Source organism: Ruditapes philippinarum, unplaced genomic scaffold, assembly GCF_026571515.1.
Source record: "Ruditapes philippinarum isolate M1 unplaced genomic scaffold, ASM2657151v2 ctg600_1_1_1_1, whole genome shotgun sequence".
Taxonomy (NCBI): Eukaryota; Metazoa; Mollusca; class Bivalvia; order Venerida; family Veneridae; genus Ruditapes; species Ruditapes philippinarum.
In genome coordinates, this window is record NW_026855782.1 from 29764 (window position 1) to 54577 (window position 24814).

The window sequence follows — 24814 nt, forward strand, 5'->3', positions numbered from 1 at the left end:
AGCATTGACCAGTATTCACCGCGAGGTCACAAACATTAAAACTTTAATGTAAATATCACAATAATACTTCTTTATATAATATTTCTATTCTTTGACAGGGACACAGAACATCTCTTACATGTTTAAGAAACAACAAATTTACATTATATATCTATCTAAGAAATTATTTTACTTCTCAATAGTAACAGACGCAAAACACGGTACTTAAGCGCTTAGACGAACGCAGACGCAAGCTAAACGTTTCTGGGAATAAGAAACGCACGCTTTCAGACGCACGATAAACGAAAAACGATACACGGAAAACGATAAACGTTAAACGCTTGTATACGATGCACGCTTGAGAAAGCGTTTCAGCAAACGCACGTTGCACGCTATACGCACGCACGTTACACGAAAAACGGACGCACGAAAAACGCTATTTTTGACAACCGAAACGTTCACCCTACTGTACAAATGAAAGTGACTAACGGACTGTGAGTGATTTACCGTTCCGTTAATCATACATAAAGTTAAGACAATAGGCAAGTGTCAAGTGTACAAAGATCAAATTATGCCTTGTTTAGTCTTTGTTTTGTGTATGAATTTAGATATCATACACAGCTTTAGTATGAATGACCTTATATTTAATTAATCTAAAAGGCTTAAGGGAGTGAATTTAGACATGAATATATACATATAAAGATTAAAATAATTAAAATGTAGAATTGATATAATGAACTTAAAATCTATGTGTAAATAAATTTGATCAATTTAAATATGTTATAATTTATTATAAAATATATAGTGCAAGTGAACTGATATCAATTTAGTGGACTTTAGACATAATGAAAAAAAAAGAAGAAAAGATATAAATAGACGTATAATCAAAAAGTAAATAAATTTGATGATAAATATATGTAACAGTGTATGACACGAGAACATATAAAAAAAGTAACGTGACTTTAAAAGTAAGTCAAAAAACCTTTTGAAAGTGTAAAATAGACACACATTTACATATTGTTTAGTTTGACAATGGAATGTTAATGATAATTCAAATAAATAAAATGTTTGTTGTGCAGAACATATTAAATTTCTTTTGTTTTATTGATTGAACGTCATGCGTTTTCTAAATTTATCGATTTGTTGGAACGCAAGTGTCATGTAATGACACTTCTGAGATTTTGGAGATTATATTGAGTTAAGTAATACTGAAGAGGCAGACTAAGATTTAGTTGAATATAAAATAAATGTAAACCGTCACGCTAGAAACTTGTGTTTTTATAGAGTTCATCAATTGACAAACTCTGGAAAGTCTAAATGAACGGATACAAAGCTCTTTCTGTTTGCAAGACAGGGTGTCTGTAAATGTTTTACACAATTTGCAAGAAAGAGCTTTAGTTTCTAAAAACAAATACACGAATTTAGAAGTTATTAACCTATTGCATCTCTAGTAGGGGTAGTGATAATTAAAAAGTGTGACCATTCTAAAGGAAAATGCCCAAAAATGATTTGATTTAAGAAAGAAATTCCTAGGATATAGGACGATTCCTGTTGACTGAGAGGAGTATTATCTATTTCATGTTAAAGCCATGTCGGAAATAAAGTTGTTCAAAATCATTACAATTCTTATTTGGAGTTTAAATGTGTGTTTTATCGTTGTGTATTGTGAAGACAAGATGCCTCTCACGGTGTCTTTTCTCAGCTCAATAAAAGGTCCATCGAAGTTGTTCGCGGGTGCTTTCTTTGTTGCACTGGAATATGTCGGCAAAAATACATCTTTATTGGAGGGTTATCAGTTGGAATATCTATTTACGGATACAAGTGGAAATTCCCTTAACGCAATTAATGCAATGACAGAACATTATAGGAAAGAAACAATTGGATTTATTGGTCCTGACATGTCTTGTCTCTGCGAGTCAACTGTGGCGTCTGCTTGGAATCTACCTTTAATTGCATACGTAAGTAGACAATCTGCTTATTAATTGATTACCTTTTCCGTTTGCTTATTTTCATATTCCGCTTTATATAATAGCACTTTTATGATATATTAGCCGGGTGAAATAATTTTATTAACAAGGCGCGGTAGTTGTGCATACTATAACGTACGTTATTGATACTTACAGTATGTGTAAAGACAATATCCAAAACTTAAAACTCATTAATTAATTAATTAATTAATTAATTATTAATTAATTCATTCATTCATTCCCATTACATTTATTTTATTTCATTTATCCTTTTTTTTATTTAATAAATAAATAAATATCTAAATAAATAAATTTATTCATTTACTGTAATATAATATGTTTCAATGTAAGTTTCAACCAATAGAGACCAAACAACTATATTGCTCCTTAATTTTATAATACATGGTTTAAAATATACCTAGATTTAAATCGCATTTGAAAAGTGCGCTAATCTTATCGTGCTTTTTTTAATTGAACATAATTCTTTAAATAGAAGATCATTAAAGCAAGATCTGGAGTAACTACGGTAATATATACAGCCTACTTTCAATTAAACAGTAAGGTGAAGATGTAGATAGTTGAAGATAGTATATCATTTTCAATCAAACGGATTAGCGTAACATACACAACAGATAGGTAATCAGTTAAAAACAGACAAGCTCTTAAAAGCGAAGATAAATTGTGAAGTTCATTCAACAGAAGAAATTTACTTCTTGCTTGATTGCCTTTCTTTCGTTTTGCTTGATAAGAAACGAATCTGAGATCAAGACTGTCTTGAATAAAAGATCTTTAACGCGGCATTAATAAATCTCTATATAAATTGTTCGATTTGTTGTTTTATATTAAGAAGAATCACCTTGAGGTATACATTCACATTAGAAGAAAAATGCATAAATGGATAAAATCCGCTGAACATACGCCGTTAATGCACGTTTTGAAATAAGCGTTTATCATTGCACCGTCGCAAAGACGACAGCGGTAATTTCATTATCATAACATGACTGCCAAATGAAATCACACTAGCACAAGAAAAACAGGAAAAGCCGGATCCTTTATACGAATAACAGAAAACTAAAACAATATGCCAAGTGCTAGGAAATTCGGAAAACAAAGAAAAGAAAATACACAAGAAATAAATTATACTGCAGAAATGTACGTGTTTTACTTTTGAAATTGAGCTTCGTTTAAAAACATCTGTACTATAATGCAATCACTTTTAAAGTAATGAACCATAATAAGTACGGTTTAGTACCCTCATTTTCTATATTTTTTTAACAAGCCAATAACCTTTTTTATTGTTAAAAAAATATAGCACTCATAAATTTTGGGACGAGGTTTTCTTACATTTTATATTTTGAATATCATTGCTTAAACAATAATAAGAAAAGATAATTATACAAGATCTCTACCAAATACACAAAGGACATTAGTGAAATAATAATATATACGCCTTTTTCACGATATAATAAAGTTTTGTCATGCAATGTTTAGAATCAGGTTTATCTAGATTTAAAAATAATGGAATAAAGACATATTTGCGATTTATGAAGACTGACACTATAATTATTATTAACTTTAATTCTTATTTTTTAAGATTTATTATATTTCTTTTTGATTTAAAGCTTTTGTATTTGAACAGTGGATATCAGTAACGAGAAATGAAATATATAGATGTGAAGTGTTAAATATTCGGTAGTGAAGTGTTTCGTGCAATGTGCGAGGTGTAAAGTGATTGTGTGTAAAACTTTCAGGGCCAGTGGAATATATAACTTAAGGGCACAATAAAATGTCTTGATATTCGTTTGAAACCTGTCTATAGACTTAAAGTGAATTGTGTTTGTAACTGATCACAAGATTGCTGATATCAATTCTTGAAATAATTGCTGAAGATCAAATCAAGAGTGCCATAACGCTAGATAAATAACTGATAAGATTATTTGCTTAATAATATTTTATTGCTAGGATAACAAAAGGGTTATAATGTTTGTAAAAAGAAATTTATGATAGTGACATATACTATGGAAATGCAACACGATTGTGAAGACGGGATAAATGGATAAATAAGATTAAGATAATATGCGGATATAGCTATGTGGTTCAAAATATTTCATTTTCTTACCTTGACTTTTGTGGCATATTTGAGTTATGTATGCCCAGACGGAATAAAGACACTGAAAATATCATTTCTCTGTTCAAGTAAAAGTCCATCAAAGCTCTTTGCTGGGGCATTTTTCGAAGCACTCGATTATGTTAACAACAATACATCAATGTTAAATGGATATAAGTTGGAATGTTTATTTAAAGATACAAACGGAAGTTCATTAACAGCAATTAATGCTATGACTGATCATTATGAAATGGACGTGGTTGGATTTATAGGGCCGGATAAATCATGTCATTGTGAAGCTACTGTTGCATCAGCTTGGAACCTCCCCATGATAGTTTATGTAAGTACTGCATTTGCTTAGAAGGAGAAACAACCACTTTGTCTATGTAGTTACATAGTGTTCGATATTTTAATTTGATACGACAATACATTTTCACATTTGGTTTGAAAACATAAATTGGCGTTAAATTTTCTTTGTATTTTTTGGAGTTGAAATAACTAATATTTTCAAGAAATACAATTTGATGCAGGAGACAAAACAGCTGTTTGCATTAATCTATTTATTGAAATATTTGCTACATTTGCAACTAATTAATAGATAAATATTAAATTGTTAATTTTTGGTAAGAGCGAATCTTGTTATCGTTTGGTATTATAGATGATATCTATCAGAAAATTTACGTGTCTTGTTCTAAATAAGAATGTAGAATCTTGCAAATGAAAGATGAACGATAACTAGAGATTAGCTAAATGATTGTCTAATGTTCTGTTGTTATGAAGTATTGCTTTTAAAATAACTTTTAATGTTCTTTCTTTTCTTTTGTTTATATACTTTAAAAATTAGTTAATACACATTTCGGACAATATTTCATCTACGAATCGATGTTGTAGTACATACATACAAACATACACACACACACACACACACACACACACACGCGCGCGTGCACACACACATACATACATACAGACATACATACATACATGCATACATACATACTAATAGACATTGTATGTAATTCATTTGAAATTTTGAAAGAACAGCTCGTTATATAAATGTATGTGTTATAACGTTTTTTTACTCTCGGCCTAAAGTGCGGAAACTAGAAATAAGGTAACTTATAAGTGTACCGTCCATTCTGATAAAAATGATAAAATCATCAAATTACAGTAACTGAAAATAGAGTACTGTGACTCCCGTTGCTTTTTGAATTAAAACATTTCTATTATTCAAGTCTAATCGCATGCAGAATTTAAATTAATTTCCAATATGCTACATGTTAATATGTGACTTTAGCATATTCCTTTTAAGACTTTTATAGCATGAAATATGTACATTATTGCCATGCACTTGTCTTTTAACAAATGTATATCATTCTAATCTGATGCCTATCATGGCACAACAATTTCTATTTTCAAAACCCTTTAAACTACAAAAAGTGATCATTATGTTTATCTGTTTAATCTCAAACACGTGATATTGTTATAACATATTTGCACTTAAAGTTTGAAAGTGTATACTTAAAAAGATTTACTAAAACATTAATATATCAACGTGACCTTATATTTTTTCCACACATTTTATTTTAAACTGATATGTTGGGTCAAATATCTATATAATAATATTGACACCGTTCTATCTATAAACATTAAACCAATATAGTTACTTTCTATACACTATTGTAAATTGTTGTAAAATTTATTTTGGATTATAATTTAAGAAAGCGTATAATTATCCAATCGACTAGGTACCTGATTGATGTGTATAGTTAAAACGAAAACCTTAACTTAAGGCCTAGATTATTGACACGTTCGCTTTTAACAGCATGATATAAAATATCTCGTTTGGTCATATATCGTACTTCAGTGGCAACAAATATTGAAGTTTAAAATATGATTGTTTAGCACAAGCACACCATTTAAAAATGATAATGGGCACTAAATTTTAGTTATAAGTTTTAAAAGAAACGGAAGAAATTTAAGAATGTCTATCTAATATATCAACCTGGTTATCATGGCTATACCCAAAGCGGTTTTTATTGTTAACGAGTAAGATTAAGTTATGAAGGAGATAAATTATTGAGGATGTTATCTTTAACCTTTTTTTTAGCGGAAGGTAATTTAATTTGTACGAACATTATTATAACAGGGTTATTTTGGCGTCTTTTTTCTTAGTTTATGTAAAAGGATTTTATTGTGTAAAGTACTAAACTGAGCTGATATTTATTTGAAGCGTTCAGAATGATATTAATTGAAAGACAAAACGATTGGATTTTAACAAGACGATTTCTTGTTTTTAAACTGTAATTACAAATTGTTTTCAACTGCTCTAATATGCTTAAAGGAAATGACATATGTTTGCATAGATTGAACATGTATGACTCATGACTCATGGCACTTAAGTGTAATTCAATAAATTAAATCAAATAATTCAACCAAGTGTGGATACTTTTTTCAAACTATGTTTGGTGTGCATATGTTTATAACCATAATAATAGGAGTATTGTTAACAAGGTTTTGCTCACTAACTGTACTTTCTGATGACAAAACGCCATTGCAATTATCCTTCCTTGGGTCAACAAATGGACTAGGAAAATTATTTGCAGGTGCATTCTTTATTGCCATTGATCATGTCAATAAGAATGCATCTTTATTAAATGGATACAGGTTGGATTATATGTTTAATGATACAAGTGGTAACTCACTTAAGGCAATAAATGCAATGACTGATCACTATGGAATAAAAACTGTTGGATTTATCGGCCCGGATATATCGTGTCACTGTGAGTCAAATATCGCAGCGGCTTGGAACCTGCCAATGATTGGTTATGTAAGTGTTGATTTAAAACTTTTATCATTAAAAAGTAAATAAACTCAAAATCAACTTTCCGTTTTGACTCAGTTTATGCACTTATGACATCATGTTAAATTTTTTACAAACCAGTTAAATCAATAGTTAACAATAATATTTTACACTGATTTAAATCGTGTTTGTTCAGCGATCAAAGATGTTTTTTTATAATCTCATATTCAATTTGGTGTATTTTTGTAGACCAGTTTACCAATTAGTTCCTGTTTCCGACCAACTGAAATTGGGTACTATGACGTTCAAATTATCTTTTTAGTTTTTTTTCTCGTGCCTAGTTTAATCTATAGGGCTTGCATGTTTCATGATGAGCAGACATGCGTGTCTTTTATTGTCTCAGTATACCAACTAGTACTTGAATAGATACAATTTGAAGATGAGTTGCATTTTAGTATGCTCTATTGCCTTTTCCTGTTTAATTTCAAATTTGTTTATAATATTGTAATATGATTGTTAGTTCAAAATCAATGCAATGAATTTGTAGAAGTAAAATACCATGTTTATACCTTTCCGTTTGCAAAATCTTTTATTGTTTTAATATTGTTAACGTTTTTCTAAATAGTTAAGACATCGTGACGAAGAATATAAACTTATGAAACCAAAATTTATAATAACATTTGTCAGTATAATCGGCTAAAGGTAATTAATCGGAAAAGCATTGGAATTTGTAAATATCAAATAGTACAAAGATGTGATTGATTTGATCACAATTCAAAATCTTCCTGTCTCATTAGCTTTTAAGCATACTGTTCAAGCTGATTTTTGTTGGCCATTGCTCAAACTGTTTTATCGTTTTGGCATTCATTGTTTCCTTCGAACTATATTATCTATTCAGTCTTTAGTTGTTAAAGCTATCCATCTTTATTGACGTCATACACATAAAAAACGTATTGAAATTGAGCTGAAAATATTCACCTTTTCGCTGGCGACAGGCATATGATTACACGCACGCATAGATTAAATTTGATTTTCGTTAACATGTGATTTATTTAAAAAGACACAATGAATATAAGTTTTGGTTTTATCATCAATTGTGTTTTCCTTGAATTTTAAAGACTAAGTAATGGTAGCATCAATAGCACATCGTGTTGCATAGCATCATTAATGTTTTTAAGTTTTGTCTTTGAAAGACACCTTAAGATAATAATAATTAACGATATGTTCAGTCTTCTTTAAAAATGAACATTATTACTTATTTCATTATATCATAGAATAATAAGACAAAAAAATGTTAATCTTTTACTGTTACCTTTAAATAACCTTTAAATTAAATGAATAATACTTTCAGAAGGCCCTACATATATCTGCTAACAGATAAAGGCATATTTGTTTTGTTACAGATTGCCAGAATCAACATACCGAAAAGGTATTCTTTATTGACGAAGTATGAAATGTTTACTTACATAAAACTTGTCACACGATAATTATGATAATTAAGGATATCTAAAATTCATTTTTATGTTTAATTTGTACAGAGTAAAATAATATCTCAAAATACTAGTAGTTGTATGATTTTGTCCGAGAGAAACATTCAAGATGAATAGCCAAGATTGACCAATGTATTTGAACTTTGTTTTGGTTATTTCTTATATAATAGTTATATAGAGTTTGATATTTTGTTTTTGTTATTAAAATGGCATTGTGCTGTTGTTTTTTCCTTGTCAAATCGAACAAACATAGTTGTAAATTTCAAAAGATTGACTTTTACGGTCATGGTTATTGACCAACAATTAATAATACATAATTTAAAACTGCTTCAAATATGAAAAGATTGTCCCATCCTTTTTCCAATTTTATGTTACAGTTACATTTTTAAGGATTTATGTTTTGATAATAGAGTCACGTTAGTTTTTGATTTTCTTTTAATTAGAGAACAGAATTAAAAACAATTATGGCAAAGTGTTAAGTTTTATTTTTACTTGCATACGCACCTTTTACAGATTTAGATGCGCATAATGATTCTTGAAATATACGTTAATTTTTAATATTTATCAAATATTGCGTTTAATATTATAATAAGTCATTTTTGTTAAAATATTTATTACAGATATAGAACTATCTATTTTAAAAGACAATCGAAGGTCGTTTGAAAGTGTTTTTTTTTTCATAATCAGAAGAGGTGGCAGACTATCATAAAACAAAAAAAATGATTATCAAAATTCTGCCTATTTTTCAAAATCCTCAACACTTTACTACTTTTAAAAGTTTTAAAGCAATTTTATTGCATATAATCTACATAATTTGAAAGTTGTATAAAGAGCGTTTATAAAAAATGAACTGTATTATCCCTTATCATGCCGAGTAAACTACCACTGCTAACTACCTGTAGTGCCGAATTAATTTATGTAAACAACAGCTGGGTTAAGGTTAATTGGGGTAAGGTGATTTTAACCTCTCGTTCTACCTTATTATTATTATTTGATATTTAAACCTATATATTTTTAAAAGAAGATTAAAATATCTACGTAATGATATAAAAATTATTTTATTTTTTAAAATTGCTTACAAATATCATAAGAAAAAAGATACTAAAATTATTAAGCAAATTATGTAATAAATCCTCAATATATTCCTGCTCATTTTCTGACTGGTCAAAATAATTATCAGTGTCGCTAGAACTAGAACTAGAATTATATATATTTTCATCATCACACAATTGTTCTAAGACATCTTGCACATGCATTCATCTATTTTGCCCTTCTGCCATTTTTCTGAACTTTTAAAAATGAATAAAACTGACAACATCCGCACCATCCTTGATTATTTATGGTTACCTTGACCCCAGATTATAGTAACAATTAAGAAAACTTCTCCTGCATTCACTGTTATTTTTTCTTATCAGTATGACAGTGCTGATTAGTGTATTCCCCGTTGTGTATTGGATAACTAACAAATCCGTGATATTTCGGTGTTGGCAGCTGTGGTAAGGACATGTATTAACCGAACAAAAATACAATTTCAATGTTTTAGCAATATATTGACTGAACTAAAATTATGAACTAAAATAGATCAAATTTCGTTGCGGGTAACAACATGATAGTGAATAATCCATTAACAAAATTGATAAGTATTTAACCAATCGACCAAGTTTGGTCATGATCTGCATAATAACATTGTACTACATGTACTTCGATACTTTTAGATAAGGCTTCAGGAGCTTCAGCAAATCAATATTTTAATAAATTTTGCGAAATTTACATATTGAGAACAAATATCTAAATTAAATATTGTATATAAATAATAATTGCATCTTTTCCGTACATCGACAATTTCACAAGGTTCTTTTTCCGGTTAAATGGAAATTAGCATTAATAATAAAACCTGTTTGATTGATTTATACACTGTATCTATTTATTCGCACCTAATAATGCACTTACATATCTTAATTAAACGATGTCACGTACAACAGCTGGTTAATATCTTATTAAGACTACACAAGGGCTCAAGGAATTGATAAGAATTTGCTAAACTTATTCAATTTTACTTACCGGAATCAATATTTCCTTTATGTCAGTTTATTTCAGTTATTTTACTTTCAATCCATTTGCTTACACAATACAATGATTCGAATTAGAAATGTGTTTTCACCTTGAGAAAACGTGTTGTTCATCTCCTGTCTGTCTGTAGTCTATGATTGATAATGGTTCATCAACCCGATGAGGTACTAAAAGCAGCTTTCGCTGTCGAGTTAACCCCGGACATGTCACCAGTTATGCCAGTATCTATGTACTCGGAAGTCAAACAAAGCCCTTTCCGTTGTATGCATATCATTTCGAAATATTTTCAAATTGGAACAGTGTTAGATTATCCATTAACTTCCTATCAAAAATGGACAAAATCATAATGTTCCTGAAAACCTTAAAACTGTCTTAAGTGAACAAAGATCAACTATTGTTAATTAAACTAGAGAATACTATAATAATATAATACATAATTGTATATAATGATGACACATTGTTTTAAAAAACTAACTTATAGCATTTGAAATATTGAATATTTACTGACGTTACATAAAAGTTTGGCACACATTTTAATGTCAGTAGTTCCAGAATAGTTACTTATCGTTATTAAGTCTTAATACTAGTGAATTCATTTTTTATGACATTCTTGTTCGAAATGTATATTCGACACGCAACTTTACTAACACTCTGGATATTACAAAGACATAATCCTACTGAATACAGACAAAAATATAGATAAATTTAAAAATAAAAGTAAACCAGCACGCTAGAATGTTTTACTGTTATACATTATAAACTCAATGAATGGATGAATGGCGTTTTTTTCTCGTTTCATGGAACATTTTGTTGCAAGTAAAAAGATATATATATCGAGAACATGTTTCGGCATCTTTACATTCATAACGAAAGCATGAGATTATATAAGGCACAGATTGTTTGATTTTTATTGCCTCCGTTTGTATAACTTTGTTGACTGTACAGCTCATATGGTGACTTTTCAGATTTACTGTGGAGGTAGACCTTAGCAGATTCACCGTCGTTCCGTCAGCTACATCATAAAGAAGAATCCATAGGCCACGGAAGGATTCGAACCCACAGATGTGTGGGGCAAACGGTCTGAAGTCAACGGTTTTAACCAATCGGCCACTGACTGTATAACAAAATAACATTACTTTGTGTAATCTCTTTCTATCTTAAGATCGTTAAATGCTTCTCATTAAGCAAATGCAGGAAGGCGAAAAATAAATAAATAAATAAAAGATAAATAAATTGAAATATTTCCATAATTTTCGAATCTGTGTCATTTGTCAGCCTTTACGTCATGATCATTTAGTGTAGGTACAACTTTAGGACAAACAAGGTCGCTTTAAGAAATGTGCTCTTGTTTCGTACAGTGTTTATACATGACATTGAACAAGTGAAACACATAATTGCATTCTTTGCCGAATACACAAAACATTATGTAAATTTTATGATATACACATACCTAAAAAAGTGTCATATTTTATCCAAAATAAAGATTTGTCATGCAATATGATAAGGTCGAGGCACAAAAAGAACAAAGAAATGAAATTGTTTCAAGTAAATGTCTATTATTCAGGTTTTTTAAATTGCAATTGTGATCATTTAAGATGGTTCGAATGAATGCTAATCTGTTCTGAAACCAGTTTTAATATAGCTTCATTTAAAATTACCACCTTTTCATGACGTAATGTGAACATTATCTAACAGGTTTTACAACGTCTTTTATCTTCAATGATATAATAACATTCATTACATTCATTGAAAAAAAACATTGAAGGATAATTATACTTTTTAGTACAGTTGTGTTCTCGCTTGACACAAATGTTCTAATAAATAAGGTAATTTTGAATTCCACATTGCATTATAAACTTTATTTTCGCGAACGTGGATTTTTATAGCATTTCTAAATTGTACATACATATACACACGAAAGGACAGCCTTCACAATGTCGCTTCTGTGTTCAACACAAGGTACAATCAGTAAGCCCTCTTTGGCAGTAAGCCTTGTGTTTTTATTACTAAAAGTATAATGTAAGAAAATGCAAGTTACAAACAGTGTGATATTATATGAAATGGAAATTTACGATAAGGTGAAAGTAATCGAGATGCCCCCAGGCCAGGGAAAAAGAGCCCTCGCCGGCACCGCCTGATAACTAAAGTAAGGTTTAAAACAGTTTGTCAAGAATGGGCGAGAATAAGTGTTAAAATTAGTCTCCTTTATTGATTCCTGATGGCTCTAGCATATTCAGTCGGCGAATCCAGTATGTCTCGCGTGATTTCCGTGTTAAATCTGACCACTTTGTGATATGTTCAATACAACAGAGAGGCACGTCTGTAAAATTGTGTCCCTCAAGGTGAAAATGTTCAGCAACTGGGGATCTGTTAAATGTTCGTGTTTTCCAGTCAGAGCGATGTAAGTTCATTCGTTTATTTAATGGAAGTTTAGCTTCACCGACATATTGTTTGTTACACACTTTGCAAGAAATAAGATAAATAAGGTTTGCCGTTTTACAATTCATTATGTCTTTGAGAGATGTTTTGGCCCCTATTTTTGAGGAGAATGTTTTTGTTAGGAGCATGACAGCACAGGTTTGGCATCTTGGTGTGCCACATGGTCTAGACTGACCTTCTTTATCTGTCATAATTGGTCTCAGTTGGGCTCGAACAAGTATTCTACGAGGCTTTTAGGTCTCCTATATGCAATGGTTGGTTTAGTTGGGAACATCTTGTTAAGTTTTTGTGAAGACTCAATAATTGGTGCACATTATACATGTAATACACCCCTGATGAAGGCATAATACGCCGAAAGTACTTGGGTTTTTATACTTTAGCACTATATGAACGTTTATTTTCTCCAAATTTATTGTTATTCTTTCCACGTTCTTGTATCCTTCTTGGGATCCAGTGTTTTTGAAAGGTATTTTGTAGATGTAAATATTTTTCACAAACCTAATATATATAGATATATATATACTCATATATTTTATATCAAAATGCATATTCAGTGGGAAAAATATGCTTCTCGTTCAGAAAATGGAGCCTTGCAAAGTTGATACTTAATAAAAGGATAATCTGTACGCATTATAGTTTTAGTCCGGTTTAGTAAAAAATATAAAAAAATTCTGGACCATCACAGGAACTGTAATGTTATAAAGGGTGCGCCTACAACGCCTGTTTGCATAACAAGATAAAAATACATCACATATGTAACTGATACGGATTTAAGTTTCATCTTCTCTTTTGCGACAGAAAATATTGTGAAATTGTAGGAAAAAATACAGAGAATATAGTGGAATAATTGATCATAATGTAATACTTTGTGGAAGTCGAAGATGAAAATATTGTAAAAATATATATTTTTTGTTTTGGTAGTTTGTTTGTTTTAAATGCAACATATTTTTATTTATTTGTTAAAGATATATAGCTAATGACCCGTCGATATTTTCTTTCTTTGTTTTCAGATTTCTATGTTTATTCACTGATTTTTTGTAAAAGTTTTCTATAATATCCGTATAATAAAACAGGTATGATATTGATTTAATCTGTGATGCTCATTTAAAGAGTCTTCTTGTGTCAGGACGCCGTGAAAATTATCATTCCTATGCCGACCACGTGAACATGTTGAATCATTTGCCGGTACATTCGTTATTTTCACTTGCCAACGGCAACAAAAATAAATTTATTGCAAGGTTTTCGAGTTGATTATGTGTTTATGAAACTCATGGCAATTTATGAAAGGCAATATGATCACTATGCAATAAGATCTCTATGGAATATAAAAAACTTAGGCCCGTATATATCGTGTCACTGTGAATCAAATATCGCGGCTAGTTGGAACCTGCCAATGATTGGTTATGTAAGTGTAATTATATAGAATATAACCCAGGTTACTTAATTACCATATCTTGAATCTTGCTTGACGATTATTAAAGATTTTTTAACATATTTAGATAGTTTTAAGTGTAAGCCATATATGTAATACAACGTTATTTTATTGTCTCAAAGGATGCATTGTGTTGACCCTGATTTCAAATTTCTTTCTAATCTTATAATTAAGGAATAATATATCCAAAACTGTGATTTTTATCGCGCAATAAAATCACTGTTTTGAGTTCGGATGCGAGAAATTATATCACACGGGCGTAGCCCGAGTGATATACTGATGCGCATCCGAACGACAAACAGTGATGTTATCAAGCGATTAAATCACCGATTTGGATATATTATGTCGATTCAAACACGACATCAAAAATAAAATGCTGCCATACCGGTTATCAAGCTAAACTGCGACGGATTTGTTTCCGTACTTTTTTTAAGCGTGTCGCATTTTTAGTGGTTATGTCACATGTATATTGGTTACGTCAAATGTCTATATATAGAGCGTCAACAGTGATTTTGTTGCATAATAACACACACTTTCGGTTCTTCTTTGTTTCTTTGTTCAATAGAGATAAAAAAAAGCGGTTCGTATAGGAATCTTTCTTTTAATATTTTTTTTGCACGTTGTTTGGCAAGAAATGTATTTCCGTAACCGCTTCCTATTTTGTTCCCTAACTTTTTGAAATAACTCAAAAACGTTTTTATCAACGAAGAGAACACACCTTTAGAACTTTAAAAATAATACATAGGAATAATTAAAAAACAACAACAAAAAACATACATTTTAATCTGTATTTTGCTATGCCTATTCTTTTTATTCCTATTCCAAAATTTTGCTAATAATGTCGTGTTTCTGTGAAATCATACATGTATAATCTTCATTATAAAACTGCAACGTAGAAATTTCCTTAAAACATGTACACATGTTCACCATTAAAGGGTTATTTCAAATCTTGCTAACATAATTTTATGTTTTAAAGAAAATACAGAAGAGTCAAGCTTCTCTGAGTTGTTTGTTTTTCTCTGAGACATAGTAAAAGTGACGTAAAATATGAGATATATATATATAATATTTAAACCCAATAAACAAAACTTAAAAGACATTTGTCAGTAAAGTCGACATTGGACATTACGCTTGAAAGCTGCAATAAACTAACCCTTTATTTGCTGAATTTGTGTCAACGATTTACCATGCTTCAAATTTAGAAACAACAAATTCAAATCTGAAAGGAATTCAATATCAAAACTCGAGCTACCGACAGTAAAAGCATGTTAAGACTGTAAGGCTATGCAAGCTAGGCCGGCTCTAGCCTGGCTCTTTTTATTTATGTGGCAAAGGCGTATTCTTTCCAAGCAGGTTTAGGGCTAAAACCCATTATTCGTGTCATTTATTCATTTCCGTTGTAAAATATTTTAAAACAATTGTGATTCATTGTTTTGCCTACATCTGCAGTGATTTACGTTGGCTATTGTTCAAACCTTTTCTTTTGTATATTCATTGTTTCTTTAAAGCAGTATTTTCTATTCAGTATAACAATTATTATTGGCAATCCGGGCTTATTTATGAACCTCTTGCATTGAAATATGAATGTTTAAAAGAAGAAAATATCTAGCTGATATTTAATGTTGGCAAGAGACAGAAACCTTATATTGAGATACTTGTATATCTGTTACAAATTGCCAGCATCATTGCTGTTATCACAAAATGTATTTCACATTGACAATGACGCAGTATGATGTGGTTGTGTGCTCACATAACACTTTTCACGCTTTTTAATAATTTTGGATATCTTTAATTCATTTTACTGTTGATTAAAAACAGCAAATAGAAACATAACTTATGACACAAACTCAAACACCTCTTTGTCGATTTTTAACACTCTTCGAGGCCAATATAATATATGTTTTCATATAAGAAATGCTCGCAGACTTTAGCAAAATTAACACAATAAAAAAAGTCAGTGTAATTTTACCAATTATGATAACGGTTAAAAAACAGCACTGAACTTATCGATACGATTTTACGAATCTTTAACTACTGATATTATTGTTGATAAATTAATTCTACCAATTAAAGATGTTACAATTAAAAACGTTCTAGGTATATATTGATAAGTAACGTGTCGTTCATTGACATCAACTACTTGATTATGTTTTTTGATTTCAGTTTTGTACAAAATCAACATCAATTCTTAATATAACCTGCCCAGTTTGATTTATTTGCCAAATCTGTTTATTCGCACCTAATAAAATAGACAAAAATCCTAAAACAATTACTCTTGAAGTTGCTGTTCAATATCATATTTAGAATTGTGAAGCCATTGTTTGTTGAAGTGCTCAAGGATATCGATAAAGGGTTATATGATAAACATTACACTCAATATTACCCTCAGACTGGTATTTATTAAGATCACGTTTATTTTACATTTCACTACATATTATGTCATTATATTACAATCTGTAATAATTGAATTACAAAATTTAATACAAAAACACGTTTATCTTTATTAAGAGTTAAACATTGTAATGTTATGTTACCTTTTTGTATAATTTATAACAAGTGATACTTTGGGAAAAGATAATACCTATAACAGTTTTATTGGAAATGTATGTGTTTTACAGGAAATTGTATACCTACGAGGGGTTATCCAAAAATTCGTGGACTTTCTTTGTTGCGTAAAATATATTTGAGATATTAATTTGAAATTCTTACACTGTTTAGAAGAATTATTAACAAATAAACTCAGAAAAATTCATGCGAGTAGCTTTTAACATTACAACAAAATTAAATTTTACATAAACACATGTCGGCGACAGCGGCGCACTCCAAAAAGTTATTGACGTCAACGTCATAATATTAACGTACAACTTGTGACATTTTCTATTTACCGCGTGTCCGTCATTTTCCCATTGTAAACAATAAAGGCGTCTGGCGTTTCTAGCGATATCAACAAAAATAAACGGAAATGACGTCCATTATTTTAAAGAATTACTTAAATGACAGCATAGAAGAAACGTGCGATGTTCAGCGAGTTTTCTACGTTAATTTTTTTAGTTTTTTAGCCAGAAATATACGATGACTTACTGCGCTTTTCTACTGTGCGCCGGGTGCCGTGTATGTGCTTATTTAGAAGCAATATAAAATCATTATTTTTTGACACAATTAACTGTTCCTTTCAAAATGTATTGATAATATTCTACAATGTATGCTGATAAATTTTCATTATAATACACGTTGAGGTTCAAAAGATATTTAAAAAGTCCACGAATTTTTGGATAACCCCTCGTATGTGCAAGAATCATTCCTAGGTTAAACCGGGGAAAAAAACTAATGGCATATTAACAAGACAGTATGAAATTGTTTGGGTTTATTGCTGTTACGTTATCAATTGAAGACAATTTTTGCATAAGTAAGCTAGCTCTAATTTTTTCGGATTTTAAATCTCAAATAGAATTTTCAGGAACAAAGCAACAAGTAGTTCAACCATGGTATCAATCTAAGTAAGTCAACATCATATGTGCTTTGTTTTTTGCTACAAGCTAAAACAATTCATTTTGAAAAAGAAAAAGCAAGTTATTTTAAATAAAAGTTTATCTTATACAAACAAGAAAATCAGTATATAATAAAAGGAGTTATGTCTTGCTGAACGAGTGCCTATCAATTATAATTTCTTAACGGAACTTTGAATATCATATAAGACAATGCATATTTTTTCATTCAGTATATCGGCGGTTGTTTTGTAACTGCATTGCAACTGTATCATAATTACCGGTATGTTTAGTTGGGAAACATATCAATCATTTTATTAATGTCAAATATCAGTAAATTTCTCCCATTATATCAGACAGAAACCTAATTAGATGCGTCGGTATGCATGACAATAGTCAAGACTGATTGAAATTAGCACATATTGTGACATGTTATATCTTCTACATTATGTACTGATATGCTAAATATTCTATATACCTTTATCTTGATAAGTTCAATGAACATTACACACATTTTTATTCAAAGTATAATACTGCATAAATGTAGCTGCTTTTGAAATTGTGAATACTTTGTTTGCGTGCTAATGATCATGTTCTGTGCTAAGAAATAATTTTTGGAGGTACGTAAATACAAAATCTGTCCATTCTTTTGATACAGATTATTAGAATATAATATTTATTTGGCGAATTCATAAAAGCTTTCATTTTACCTAATAGTATGATACATTGTTATTAATGTACATATATAACAAAAGAACAAAATATGTTTTAATACAAGAAAAAGCTTTACTTTTTATGTTATTCTTGTTTCTAAATGTTATGTGGACACGCACATGTGCTGGCACATTGGACATAATAAAGAGACAATATTTACTGATTTCAGACAGAAACTTAGATAAATTAAAAAACAAAAACAAAAGGAAACCATCACGCTAGAATGATATACAGTTATTCATTATATATTCTATGAACTGAATGAAGGAGAAGCATTAATCTGAATCTGTCGCTGACTTAACCAATGTTCTATTTCGGCATATATATTCATAACAACATTATGTATTTTTCAGACTAAAACAATTACTAGTAAATTTTATTGCCCTTGCTCGTCTAACAAAAGAAATGGAACTCCGTTCGTTTTAAAGAGAAGTTAAAGTTAACGAATATGACAAGTTTCAGGAGAAACAGACACCATGTTTCTATTAAAGTAGTTGTTATATATATGAAATATTAATATCTACAGTCAAAATTATTGACAATACAATCTTTTACATTTGTGAATTAAATAACAAGCTAGACAGTTTAATATTGTTCATATTATAGCTGTTTTCACGGTTTCCAAAACATATAAATAAACGTATTATTCTAAATAATCTATTCGACTGCATTTGAAGTCGTGACTGTCTGTTGTAAAGTTTGCGTCCTATATAGACTTACCCATTCATTCGGCCTTGACATTTCATTTTACTATTTGGCTACCTAGCAAATATGAATCTTAACTAACTGCAAAGTGTGTTGTTAATAAAGGCGCTATCAAGATTTGAATAAACTTAGTCAAAATAGTAGATCAATTATTTCGATTTAGTTTAGTGACAAGCACGCACAACATTGAACCTGGCTGAGCTACAATTAGGTTTGCTACTTGATTGTATTTGAATAGTCTTTAAACAAATACACTTGGGTTTAATCTATTTCTATTTTAAAAGATTTATTAAAAATATTGCCATAAAGCAAATATATGAAAGCGAAATTGAATGTCTTAATTTGAACGAGCTTCGGATCTTTTTTAATTATATAAACTATGCGATAATAACTTTTATCTACAGCAAGTGATATAAGAAGCATGTGTATATATACTATTTAAAATGTAGGAGTATGAAGCAATCAATATAAGTTGATTGGATCAATCTTTTAAAAAGGGGTTTTCATGTTATACATGCACAAAGTAAATTAGAAAAAAACAACGTAATTATACTATTCATCGAATACAAAACACTTAATATATAAACATGTAAAACCTTGTCAGTTTTTCTTTAAAAAATAAGTTTTGGCACACAAATTTATATAACAATATATCTTCATTGAATTTTAATTGGATATCTCAGACTTCGATAATAAGTACTGATTGTGTCAACTGTGTTTAAGAGTGAACTCTCTTATTTCTGCCTTATAAAATTAAATTGATGACTCTTTACAAACTCTTATATAACTCAAATTAAACGCTGCGAATTCATTGAACACAACTCTTTGTATATTTCTTCCGTTGTCTATATCATTTCTGAATGTGTTGACCTTAACTGATAAGGCGCAATACAAAAAGTTGAAAAGATCAATCATTTGTTGTTTGACATTTTCATAAAATAATTGATAAAAACAGGTTAAATCTAAAATTTATTAATAATAACTTGATGAAATAAAACAACAGTAAACAGGTTAGTATAAAACTATTTAATTTGTATAGTTAAAGTCGCAACTTAAGCTAAAGGCATAAGACAAAGACACAACAAATAAATAACTTTCTGAGAACTAAATATAAATATATACTCAGCATATTCAAGTTCAAATATGCAAATACCAATATAAACCATAATTGATTTACGTAGTTTACGCCGCCGCTAAAGATAAAAGCCTATTAGATCGACACATTCGCTCATAACAAATAGGCTTCAAGTAAATATATCCCAAAGGGCTTATTGTAGTTCTGAATACAAAATATCCCGTCAAAGAAAAACAATGAGGAGCTAGCTTATGTTAGTCCAATACTTCGCATTTAGTCTTTTGTTTTGAATTACTTTAACCTTTCAAGTTTAATTCAATAAAAGTGGTTTTATAAGTTTTACGTCGATGGAATTTATTAAGAGGGATGTCATAAACTTTGAGTTTAAGAAGATATAACCTTTAGTTTATTATTGTAGTGAAAGGAAATTTGATATGATTGCAAGGAAGTTATTGTGTCGTAAGTCATGCGTTATTTTGTCGTAAATATGATGATAAAGCAGGTTTGATACTTTTAAAAAACAGGAACATAAATTTATATTTTAAAAAAATAATAGAAGATAATGTGTTAAAATAGTTTGAAGAAAAAAATATCGAATATCGCATCATGGGTATTATTGGTCTACAAGATAGTTTTCAGTTTCACAAGATTTCAAATAAATGATTAAGATAACCGAGTGAGTATTCTAAAGGTCAAAGTGATGAAAACGTGCAACAGGTATTTTTTCAAGCTATGTTTGAAGTGAAGCCGTTTATCATAGTTATTATCGTACAGATACTTACTGCATTTTGTACGTTCAACATGCAACTAGATGATAGAAAGTCATTGAAACTGTCCTTCCTTGGTTCAACAAGTGGACTAGGAAAATTATTTGCGGGTGCATTCTTTATTGCCCTTGATCATGTCAATAAGAATGCATCTTTATTAAATGGATACAGGCTGGATTATGTTTTTAATGATACAAGTAGTAACTCACTAAAGGCAATAAATGCAATGACTGATCACTATGGAATACAAACTTTAGGATTTATCGGCCCGGATATATCGTGTCACTGTGAATCAAATATCGCGGCTGCTTGGAACCTGCCAATGATTGGTTATGTAAGTGTTATTTTAATTTCCAGATTTTTATGTAACTGTCAATTCACAAAATAAGTGAAAGTATGTTTTTGGGCGTCCATGGCCGAGTGGTTAAGGTCGTTGACTTCAAATTACTTGTCCCTCACAACTGTGGGTTCGAATCTCGACAGGGACTTTGGAATTTTTTCTTAAGGAAGTTATCCAGCTAGCTTTCGGAACGTCGGTAGTTCTACACAGGTGCCCGTTCGTGCCTGAAATAATGCACGGAAGGGCACCTGAGGTCTTCCTCCACCAGTAAAGCTGGAGCGTCGCCATATGATCTATACTGTGTCGGTGTGACGTAAACCCCAATCAATCAAGCAAACAAACATTATGTCTTTCAGTGGAATTTATGTTACTTTATGTATTATGTTTAACTGTTATAATTATGCTAAAGTAGTTTGTACCTACTTAGATGTAACCATTCCTCATAGATACTGGTGTTGTTTTGATGATAGAATTAAGACCATATACGTTATGGGTTATATAAGTATAAGAAAACAATCTCGATTAGCATCTTAATTTACTTATCTTTTTCAGATTCTTTCATGTGAGGAAGCTATCCAGCTAGCTTACGGAACGTCGGTGGTTCTACTCAGGTGCCCGTTCGTGCCTGAAATAATGCACGTAGGGACACCTGAGGTCTTCCTCCACCAGTAAAAGCTGGAACGTCTCGATATGACCTATACTGTGTCGATGTGACGTGAAACCCAAAAACAAAGAAACAAAAACAGAATAGATAAGATCAACAAATATGCTGTTCATAAATATTTTACCGGCAATAAATATTTCTTTTGACAGAAATAATAATGCGGTAAATAGTTGAATGACAGTTGTTATTTATTCACAAATACAAGTAACTTTAAACGTGCAAACGAACAATTGCATCTCACTTCTTCTGTTTTTTTCTAGCTCTATGAAAGGTGCTTATTTATTCTAAATATACCAGAAATATTTCGCTAAGCCGTCAAATACTGTTTTCCTGTCTGACCTTACTTGCCTAACAATAACATCTTTTCCTTTGAGGTTATCGTCTGCCGTACAGATGACAACACACAAGAGAATCGTATATGGGTTAATTTTGTTAATGATTACCATTAATCCATGAAATCAACATTGCATTGGAAAAGTCGGAATTTTGATATTAACAACTTTTAATCTCAAAATATATCACTTAATACTGATTCATTAATTGGTTAATTTTCGTAGATTTGATAAACCTTTCATATTTTACGAAATATGTCGTTTTTTAAGTAATATCTCTGTGATGTCATAAACCAGTTATACACAAATTAGTTTTCATTATTTTAGTTATCATATAATAATGCACCATCTCTGTCCTTTTATGTTGTTCTTAAAGCTGCCGTTCATGCTACTCGCTTCATTTCAAACGGGTTGCTGTCAGTAGAATATTTTACCAGTCTTGTTGCTTCTTGATGTATTAAGTTCCATTAAACTGTCATTATTTTAATCTTGCTGACGTCAAAGCACGTTTTAAGTTGATTTGAAAAACAAATAGCATTGCTGTAAGCCTGAAAATATTTATATTGCCATCAAAACGATGTCGTCACATACAACAGCAAAACTAAAAACAAGTATTATATCGATCTTATTCTTGTCTTCATTAAGCCCCCATCTTCAGTTTAAACTGAGTCAATTTTAGCATTGATTCAATAATATTTCAAAGTCATAGTGGTTGCAATGTGGTGTAAATTTGACATACTTTTACGTCAATTGTTCTGTATTGATTAACATCGTTATGTGAAGTATATTTAGTATAGTGAATACTTTACAGTTATGATATACGTAATCAAGATATATAATTAAGTATCCTAATGAGATGATGAGTCATAATTAGGTCAACTGTTATTACTGACTTTCAAGAGACTTTACTTTTGCATTTTTTATTGTTTTTATATTCAATAAAAACTAGCTTAAAGGGACTCCACTGAATATTTTAGACATGACAGGACTTGAAATATTTTTTCGAGATTAATGTTCCTTTTGATGTAGGTCTCGACTAATAGCTTGTGTGAAAATGTTCAGATCATTCGCTCACTTCGTTTTTCCAGAATTTTTATTGCAAATTGTGAAACATGACCTAAAATTGAAAAGTGCTGCAACGCTTTTCACTAAAATTGGGCCAAGAATATCACAAACATACGATTTACTATTTACTGTTTATTTCTGTGTATAACAGTTAATTATCTTTTGTATACCTTTCTGTTTGAAGTGTCCCAGGTGATCTATGTAATGAATTTTAATTTTATGTTGCTTTTTGACCTAAATAGAGGTGCTTTCATTAAATTTGTCAAGTGGACATTTACTCTTTATTGCAGTAGGCCAATTTTGCATTTGTAATCATTTGATATCATTGCTTCATCATAAAACAATTATATCTGTAAATATATAAAGTATGTTTACTTATTACAGAACATGTTGTTTTGCTAAGTGAAAACGATTAATCAACTTATGAATATAACATGATGAAAACATGTTTCCGTATGATATTAATTTACTACATTTGTCAAATTATTCAAACACGCCATTTGCATACCTAAGTGCATGTATAATGTGACAGTCTGAATTTTTCTACTTGATCTTGTGTTCTATGCAGCAGCTGACTGTAAGAAAGCAAAGTAATTTTTGATGAAGCCATCATTGTCCAGAAAAAGTGTCAATAATTATTATAAAAGTACGCACGGACTTTACAACAAACAACAATTACGTTTGAGAATGGAGGTTATTATCAGAGCTGCATTACTGGTACTGGTACTGGTACTGCAGTATGTACTGCAGCGATTTTGCAAGTACTGGTACTGAATTACTCTTACAAAATTTTGCTACTACTGGTACTGGTACTGCATTACTGTCTTAAAAAGTCGTACTGCTACTGCATTACTAGGCAGTACTTTTGGTTTTGATAAAAATAGCATCAATTTTTCTCAAAAAATAAAGCTGTAAATTACATTATTCTATTTTTGTGAAAAAGTAAGTTATCAAATCTATAGATAATTTGCTGCAATATTCCTTCAAATGTTAACATAGTATTCATCATAAAAAAAGCACCAAAGACTTTAAGTAAAAATTAAATTGAGGTAAACAGACTCAATAACTATTAACCCTAAAATATCCTTATTAAAATCTTTTATTATTTTGTATTTACTAGTAAAAGAGCCAAATAATCACTAATTAATTGCTTCTATTCTAAATAATCCTATTTCAAGTGATATTGTTAACACCATTGTTATTGTTATTTACTTTGGTATAAATTGAACAGAGGTGTGAAGGTGTGAAAAGCAACAAAAGACTGTTATGTTTTAAATGAAAGATGATTGCATTGTATTACAGTTGACTGGTTACTAAACAATGAGATATGACATGAATATATGTTGTAAATATTGCTTGTAAAAAGTATGTTAAAACTAT

The 24814-nt window shown here is 30.2% G+C and overlaps 1 protein-coding gene across 3 annotated transcripts in view; it reads left to right on the top strand.

Annotated features, from left to right (window-relative positions):
• The first annotated feature begins 1561 nt into the window (after window positions 1-1561).
• LOC132744365 (guanylate cyclase 32E-like) overlaps window positions 1562-24814 on the top strand; it is a 104425-nt gene continuing 81172 nt past the window's right edge. The window contains exon 1 of one of the 3 annotated variants that reach the window (XM_060733052.1): window positions 1562-1937. In XM_060733052.1, coding sequence (XP_060589035.1) covers window positions 1569-1937 — 369 coding nt within the window. In that variant the 5' untranslated portion in view covers window positions 1562-1568. Of the gene's footprint in view, window positions 1938-3579; window positions 4394-21041; window positions 21368-24814 lie in introns of those variants that run through there. The other 2 variants (XM_060733053.1, XM_060733054.1) reach the window with 2 other exon arrangements.